This window comes from Lactuca serriola, chromosome 1, assembly GCF_051521515.1.
Source record: "Lactuca serriola cultivar US96UC23 chromosome 1, Lser_US96UC23_V15, whole genome shotgun sequence".
In the NCBI taxonomy this organism is placed as follows: domain Eukaryota; kingdom Viridiplantae; phylum Streptophyta; class Magnoliopsida; order Asterales; family Asteraceae; genus Lactuca; species Lactuca serriola.
In genome coordinates, this window is record NC_136408.1 from 15,246,943 (window position 1) to 15,255,790 (window position 8,848).

General features: G+C 33.1%; 1 protein-coding gene across 1 annotated transcript; it reads right to left on the minus strand.

The window, feature by feature from the left end:
* Positions 1-2,835: 2,835 nt before the first annotated feature.
* Positions 2,836-5,283, minus strand: LOC145055326 (cytochrome P450 Tp4149-like). The gene is made up of 2 exons (XM_079003649.1): positions 4,346-5,283; positions 2,836-3,727 (listed from the first exon to the last, which is right to left on the minus strand). Exons 1-2 carry the CDS (start codon positions 5,276-5,278, stop codon positions 3,122-3,124), a joined length of 1,539 nt encoding a protein of 512 aa, XP_078859775.1. The 5' UTR covers positions 5,279-5,283; the 3' UTR covers positions 2,836-3,121.
* Between the last annotated feature and the right edge of the window lie 3,565 nt (positions 5,284-8,848).

Sequence of the window (8,848 nt, forward strand, 5' to 3'; positions counted from 1 at the left end):
TCGTCGAGGTCAACCCTTCTCCATTTCCTTCTTTCTGTCACCGTCCGTATCCATTTGTGACGTCTTCGGTGCTGTTCCAGCGGCCCCTGTCGATGACTCCATTCCACAGTAGGTGATTGTCGTCGCTGCGCCGAACCACCACCGATCGTAGCGCCGTTGTTGCTGCCATTGCTGATTGTTCTAATGAGATGGAAGCAGAGTTCGTGGTTTACGATGCATATGTTCATGGGAGTGGGTTTTTTGTTGAGTAAAAAGCCATGAAGAACCACCATGGCAGTCGGCCATGGTGGCAGCCGCCGAAGAAAAAGTTGTTACCGCTGCTGCCGCCTTATTGTGTCACCATCGTCGTTGTATGCCACCAGGTGGGTGGCTGGGCTCGTTTACAAATAGAAGAGTGTTTGTGTGTGGGTGATACATGACCGGATTTCACAAGAGGGCCACCACCACCATTGTGAAGTGGTGGCTGCCACCATGAACCACCACCGGCCACCACAAGGGTGGCTGTGTGTATGTATTATTAGTGCGAGTGTGTATTATTAGTATGTTTGTGTTTTATTTGGATTGAGTTGTAAATTGTAAAAGGTGCCCGGAATAATAATAGAAAATCCATAACCACCACCGGCCGCCTTGTCGGGTGGCGGTGTGCTTTCTCTTGCGGTGTTGATTCGTTGGAATGCTTGAAACCCTAATGGATTAATGAAACTTTAGTGGGCCTAATGGGCCTAATAAAGCCCTAATTGACCTAATAAAACCCTAAACCCTCATTTTGACCTAATATGGGTTCAAGACATACATTGGACATGTATGTATAAAAAGCACCAACCTTTAGGATGGTTTAGGTGTTTAAATCACTTTTGGAAAGGATGGGCTTCATACCTTAAGGATTAAGTGCATTTTGGGTTAACCCTTGCATCATCAAGCTTATGATTTGAGTTTTTTTTAACCTATTTGGTGGTCCCAATGGATAAAGTTGGAAACTTTATCCTTCTTAATCACATTTTGATCTAGATCTGAGCTTTGGAGCTCTTGGAGTCGAAGAATGCAGCTTAATGTATTAAGTTGTTAGAACTCGGGCAAACACGGCGTGTTTACAAGTCAACACAGCGTGTTGGCTAGGGTTTTCATGACTATTTGGATGATGGCGGAGCACGACGTGTTGTCAAGTCAACACGGCGTGTTTGGTCAACATGGACTTTTGACCTTGACTTTGACTTTGGACTTTTACCAAGTTTGACCTAAAGGGTATTTTGGGTACTTTGGTATTTTGGGATTTTGATGGGTTTGGTCACTTGGATGGATAGGTGTTGGTTGGAGCTGAGATTCGGAGTCGGTACCTTATCAGCTATGGATCAGATTGAGAGGTGAGTTTTCTCACTGTACTTGAAGGTCGAAGGCACCAATGTCGACTCATTGGATTGATATCCGGTTATGCATACTATCGTACTGTAGTGATCTGTTGGATCAGTATCCTGGTATATAAGATGATGTTAAGCTTAGTGATGTTACAACTACAATAGTAGCACCAAGGAACCTAGCAATTACCACAACATAAAAAAAAAAAAAAAAAAAAAAAAAGTTGATTCCATTGTTGATTCATACCACCTGAAACCACCACCAAATATTATGTAATTTCAATGTTCAAATCAGTATAATTAATTCTTCAAATAATGATACCACACAACTTAATAACTTTAAACTAAAAACTTGCCAATGTTTATATGTTCAGAGGAATCTTTTAAACTAATCTCTCTTTAGAAGTGATGTTGTTTGTATACAAAATATACAGTGAGAGTAAGGAACAATGTAGCAAATTAGCAATCTCCCAAGACGCACTAATTAGGAAGGTCACTCAAGACCAAGTTTGGGGTTTTAGAAGAAATTAGAAAAAATGAAAGATGTATGAACAAAGAACATACAAGCTTGTAATTGGAAGCTTACATCAGATTCCTTCGCAACCGCTGAGTGTGAAAACGAAAAAATCTAGATTGGTTGAAGACATACACACTCTTAAGAACATGAAAAAATACCGACTATTAAAAACCAAGTCTACTCGTTAGCTTAAAAAAGAATTTGACCCCAATATAAGTTCAATAATATATGACATTTGTATAAAGATTTTAATTTTTTGGGTTTCAAAAGAAATTACATATTTAAACCAAAAAATAAATTTCCAAATATCCTTCCGGGTGATAAAAAAAAGCAACAAATTATACAAAAGATGCATAAAATCCATGGATTTCGAACACAGTTAACATATTTAATAGGTTATGGGTTTGAGTTTGGGCCTGAAAATCAATTCGATTTCCATGCTACGAATCGGTTGACAACTGAGATCTAATAAGAAAAAAACGAACCTATTACCGACCATATCACACCCTCCTTCAAAAAAAACACCATGAAACAACAACCTCTTCTTTTTTTAAAACAAATTTGAAAGAAATGGAATTGCTTGATCTCAAAAATCACCAGCGGAAGAACCCTCCACTGCAATAGAGGACAAAGTGGGCTTTTGATTTTAAGCATCCTATTCTTGTTGAAGAAAGAGTGAGGATGGGAGGGGGGGGGGGGGGGGGGGGGGTGATTAGCTTCGATTAGTGTAGAGCAGCAAGAGAGAAATGGAAGAGGGTTTGACATTTTAATGGTGATTAAGATCTGAAAGCAAAGTGGAGTGTGTGAATTTGATTAGTATATGGAAAGTCACATATGCTATAATCAGGTAGGAAATAATCAATTTCAAATTTCAAATGCTAATAGAATCATGTGATTTGTTTCCAAGATTAAACGCCTATAAACGTTTTTTAAATTTTTTAAATTTATAATGATGAGAAAATGACAAATGTAAATTTTTGGTTTTGTTTATTAGAAGACCCAAAGATTCTTTACAATACATAGAAGGTGGATTATAAGAAATCACCAAAGAGGCTAACAAGTAAACAAGAACAAGATAGAAACAAACAGACGTCACTAGGAAAAAACCAAAGTAAACAAACAGCCCAAACAAAGAGAACGCTAAGCAAAGCAACATATGCTGACTTCGCAAACAGCTAGGATGAAGGAGATGTCGAGATAGTCGACAACAACACCCAAAATCAAATTATTACCAAGTTGAGAGACAATGAAGCTACCGAGGAGTCGGCACAACCAGTAAAGGGGCCTTCTTATGGACTGTAAGCCCATTTCTCTCACTCATGTCCATATCCTCTATTTTCTCTCCATCTGGCAATCTGAAATCAAACTTGTATATGAGATTTGTTAATACAAGCTCGAGGATAGTTACACTAAAATGAATTGCAGGGCATCCTCTACGGCCAGCACCAAATGGAATCAACTCGAAATGATGCCCTCTAAAGTCAACGGAACTGTCCATGAATCTTTCAGGCTTAAACTCCTCAAAATTTTCCCATACCGTAGGATCTCTTCCTATTGCCCAGACATTGACAAACACTCGTGTGCCTGCTGGAATATCATATCCCATCATTTTCACATCTTCTACTGATTCCCGAGGAAGAAGAAATGGGGCCGGAGGATGCAATCGGTAGGACTCCTTTATCACAGCTTTTAGGTACTCCATTTTCTCAAAATCTTCCTCGAAAAGCATGGATTTCCCTTGTGCTACTTTTGTAACTTCCTGCTGTAACTTTTTCATTACTCTTGGGTTTCTTATTAGCTCACTCAGTACCCATACCAAAGTGTTGAATGTGGTATCCGTTCCACCGGCAAATACATCCTATAAATATTAAACAAAAAATTTCTTAGTTTTACCTTCTAATTTGATTTTCTTCATAAGTACTATACACCTACAAGCAAGCAACTAAAAAGTTTAGTGTTTTTTCACTACAAAGTCGCAACTTAAAAAATGAATTGAATCAAAACGTTTGCATGCATGCATATATATCTTGTTTAAATTTGATATCGATGCTTTACGTACCTACATACATACACTTGAAACCAAGTAAATTATGTCCAACACAATACTGTTCATACCATTCTGATTTGCTAGATCGTGCACAGCACATAATTAAATATATGCCCACGTGATATATATATATATATATATATATATATATATATATATATATATATATATATATATATATATATATATATATATATATATATATATATATTATAATCAAGACACAACAATTTGTATGCGTTGGAAGTTACTAATCAACAAGCTAATAGATAATTTTTTTCCATTGGAGACTTCAATGGCCATGATACTCCATATCCATCGAATGTCAACATGACCATCTCACAATGATAGAATTTAATCCATTGTGTATGCTCTAGGTATAATAATTAAAGACACTTTATCTTAGAGAGAAAGAAATAGAAATCATACCAAAATAACCGCTTTAAGGGAATCTCTATCAAGGGTAAAATCGGTTGTGTTCTCATTTTGGAATTCCAATAAGATGTCAACTACGTCCTGCACATCATCACCTTTAGCCTCCGTTCCTCCTTTTTTATTCACATGTTCTTCTATAACACCTTCAATGAACACGTCAAATTCTTCAGCACCTTTTTTTGCTCTTCCCTCTAAGCCAGTCAGTCGATCTACCCAGGACAACCATGGAATATAACTCCCCACACTAAAAGTTGCAATCATTTCGACATGTTCTTTTAATAAGTTTGTGAACTTTGGCCCAGAATGTACCCTTCCGAATGCCACCTTACAAATTATGGTGTTTGTAAGTTTGACTATTAATGCACTCAAATCAACCAAAGAGCCATGACTATCTTCAAGCGCGCCAATCAGATTCATTGTCTCTTCCTCTCTTACTTTTCGAAATGACTTAACACGTGCATTACTTACAAGACGGGTGACTAAAACGCTCCTCATCTTCCTCCAATGTTCCCCTTGTGGAGAAAATATTAGGTTCTTACCGCCATAGAAAAGGATTTTGACTATACTCATACTGGGCCGACTTGAGAATGATGAATCATGGGTTTTCAAGATTCCTTGGGCTGCATCGACAGATGAGGCTACAAGCGTCGGTATGCTCCCAATATGAATGAGCATGAGCGGACCATATTTCTTAGACAAAGCATGTAGAGACTGATGGGGGTGCGATCCTAGTTGGTGGAGGTTTCCAAGGATTGGAAGCTTTCGTGGAGATGGGGGTAAACATTTCTTGATCTTCAAACTAGATGGAAACAATTTGAAACGAATAAAGATCATCAAAATGATAGAGGTGAGGAATGAAAGGAGAAAAAATTGAAGGGATTGGAATGTTGCCATGATATTATTAGCAAGCAAATGAACTAGAAACATGTTTCTTCTTATGTCTCACATGAAAGGACTATATATACACATACACACATAATATATATATATATATATATATATATATATATATATATATATATATATATATATATATATATATACTATCCATTAACTTTAATTAATTGTTGTATATCTAATAAATACTAAATTAATGATTAACACATAAGATTAAAATATAGACCCACATGGTTTATTCAAAATATTATCCCATAAATAAAACAAACAAAAAGGAAGGGACAATTTGACGTTATGATAATATAGCAGAAAATCAAATCAAAAAAGAAAAAAAGAAATTATATATTTCTTATCGTTATTATCTATCGTCTTATTTATTTTTCTAAGAAAAATCTCAATATTAAATAAAAGTAAAAAAAAATAATAGATTCCATTAATATTTTTTTATGAATAAAATACGAAGTTATTTAATTTTTCAAAACTTTATAATTTAACTCATCTTTATTTTATTGTGACTTATGAAGTTCTCCGAGTTTTCTACAAGAGGGTAATAGTTGGAAAAAACGACCACTAAACCTTGTACTTTTGAGAACACAGTAGCTTAAATAAAAACACTTTTAATTTATTATTTTAAGATTTTTTTCTAAAGGAAACCGTGGGAATAACTTTGCCAGAGTGGCGTCGTGAGGTTGTCCGTCTAAAACCCACTATTAACCATTGTCAATACAATCCCTAATTATTCTTAGTTTAATGACCAGTGACCCAAAATTATCATTCTTCATCGGCTTCCTGGCCTCATTGTTCATTGCTCAAAGCTGTTGTGCAAAATCATTTTTCGGTGAATTGGGTTTCCTCGTCGGGGGTGGAATGACATGGTCAACAATTATGAACCCCAAATGTCAACGACCTACAATTTTACTTTTTATTTGATTGTCGATATTAAGTTTATTCTTCAATTTTATTGTATTTTCTAACTAAAATCGAAACGAATAAGATTCAGTTTAATTGATTTGATTTATGGTTAAATCAAAAAAATATATTAAATTTCTTTTGGTTTATCAATTTTTTATTTTTCTTTGACAAATACGGAGCTAAACATTAGCCTATGAAATAACTTTATTTTACAAAAAAATTTAAAACTACTAGTCTGTTTTAAAAACGTTTTTTTAACTGACAAACTTTTCCTGTATTTGTTCGATGAGAAATGCGAGTCTGTTTTGTCCACTTTCTCCATCCCCCTCTATAAAAATGAAAAAAAAAAAGGTAATGGAATTACTTCTTTGCTGGCTTGACTCCAGAACTAGTAGAGGAAGGAAGCGATGATCGGTCTATCCCATTAAGCGTAATCCCGCTAGCCAATGAAAGGAAAGAAACTAAACACGTATCAAATAGCAACCAACATTAGCTAAGTGCGAAACAAAACATCAAAAAGAAAATGAATATTAGAACAAAAAACATTTTTCAGATACTAATTAACATTAGGCAAAGTCACACGTAAGTCATATATATGGATGCTCAAAATAAAAATAAACAATCGTAAAACCTTATTTAGTTTAATCAATTAAACCAAACACCAAGCTGAAAACCAATTAAAATCAACTAAATAAATGAAACGCTATTTGGTTCGGACACTTTATTCCTTTTATAACACCCATACATAAACCTATTTAATTCTTTTTAGATTTATTATAAGTATTTAACAAAAAAATATGTACAATTCTTAATAGATTACAAAGATATTGTCAGTATATTCAAAATGATAACAATATTGTTTAATATGACTTGAGAATTGATAACCATTAGCTAGTTGATGAATTGATATGTAGGTGTAGCTAGTTGATTGTTTTGTAGCTAACTAACAGTCCATTAACATGGTTGTCGATTAACTGAGACCCGATTCTAGCTAATGTTTATGTTGCACTTTGTAGATAATTGATTAACTGACTGAGGCCCGATTCTAGCTAAGGTTTATGTTGCACTTGTAGATAATTAAAGGCTAATAGGTAGGGTTTCAAGGTCTTCTTAATGTTGAAAAGAGTGTTCAAAGTTATTAAATATTGTTAGTATTTCTAATAATAACAGATTATCTTTAGAATGTCCTAAAAACCATTTGAACAATTAAAATTTAAAACACAAAAAGAGTTTAAAAGAAATTATTTTATTAATTTATTATAATTTGATAAATTAATTGTAAACTATTTTGGAATTAATTGGGATTAAATTTATTTAATAGATTGAATATTAATTAATTAAAAGTTTGTTAGAATATTCCGTAAACCTAATTGATAGCATAGTGGACGATATGTCACCCCTAAGCACTTTACCCGTGTTCTTTCATAAATTAATTTTATATAATTGTTTATATGGAGTACACTAATTATATGGTAATTTATAATGTTGAGATGAATGAGTCCATACTAATGTTCGTTACTGAACTGTAAGTTAGCGTCCACAAATTATTATTTAAGAGAATGAGAGCGCACAAAAAACATGGGTGTGTCTAAAAGATAGTATAAACATATATCCAAAATGAAAGAATTAATTATAAGATATGTCCAAAATGAAATAAATTATACTATATTTAGCAATTTTCATGGTGATTTTAGTTGTTACATTATAAATTAAATATTTTTATCTATATATTTTCTCATTTATATTTATATTCATGACAAGTATTATATTTAGATAATATTAATTATATTTTAATACATTTGTCATGGTCTTAAATGAACAAGAAGACAAATAAAAAAAATAAAAGTATATTTAATTTCTCTCGTCACATTTAGTTTTTTCATTTTCTTTTCTTTTTTTCTATACTTGACAATTTCAATCTTTTTTCATCTTAATCTTTACTCAACGTAAATTTAGAACTTTTATTACTTGTTTTTTTATGTATGTGTCAATATAAATTCAAATTTGTCTACATTTCAACTTAAATTTTTTAAAGTTTTCGTGCTTATTTTTATGTATATTTCATCGCTTCTTATGTATGAGTAAAGTCACATGTAATATATTTTTTTTAATTAAATTGTCATTCGTTAACTTAAAAAAATAATCATACCAACTATTTTTTATGTACGTGTCCCCTCAACTCTGTCAAATGTCATTTTGACCCATCAACTTTTAACTTTGTAAAATGTTACTTTCATCCACTGAGAGTGATATCAGCCTTGTTTATTTACCAACCAACAAATGAAATGGTACCTAATATTTATCAATACGATTATCAAAATTCAATTTACATAATGTATTGGCACCACCACAAAGCGCGATGACAAAATACTAGTAAAGAATTAGAGTAAATTACATGAATCGTCCCTCGTGTTGGTATCAAAAGACATGTTCGGTCCCTATTTTCAAAAAATAACTTGGGTCATCCTTCGTTTGATTAAAAATTACACGTTTCATCCCTCGTAAGTTTAAATATACACGTTTCATTCTTTATCAAATATAAAAACACTATATTACCCTTATTATTATATTTATAATTTATTTATAAAAAATTTGTATTTATTAAAAATAAAAAATAAAGAGTAAGTTACATCCCCACCCACCCACCCTACTTCCTTTTCACTAATAAACCCTAAATTTCTAACCTAA

Coding starts and splice junctions, on each gene's coding strand:
- LOC145055326 (XM_079003649.1), bottom strand. CDS start 5,278: ATGTTTCTAGTTCATTTGCTTGCTAATAATATCATGGCAACATTCCAA. Junction 3,728..4,345: donor CCCTTAAAGCGGTTATTTTG/GTATGATTTCTA, acceptor TAATATTTATAG/GATGTATTTGCCGGTGGAAC.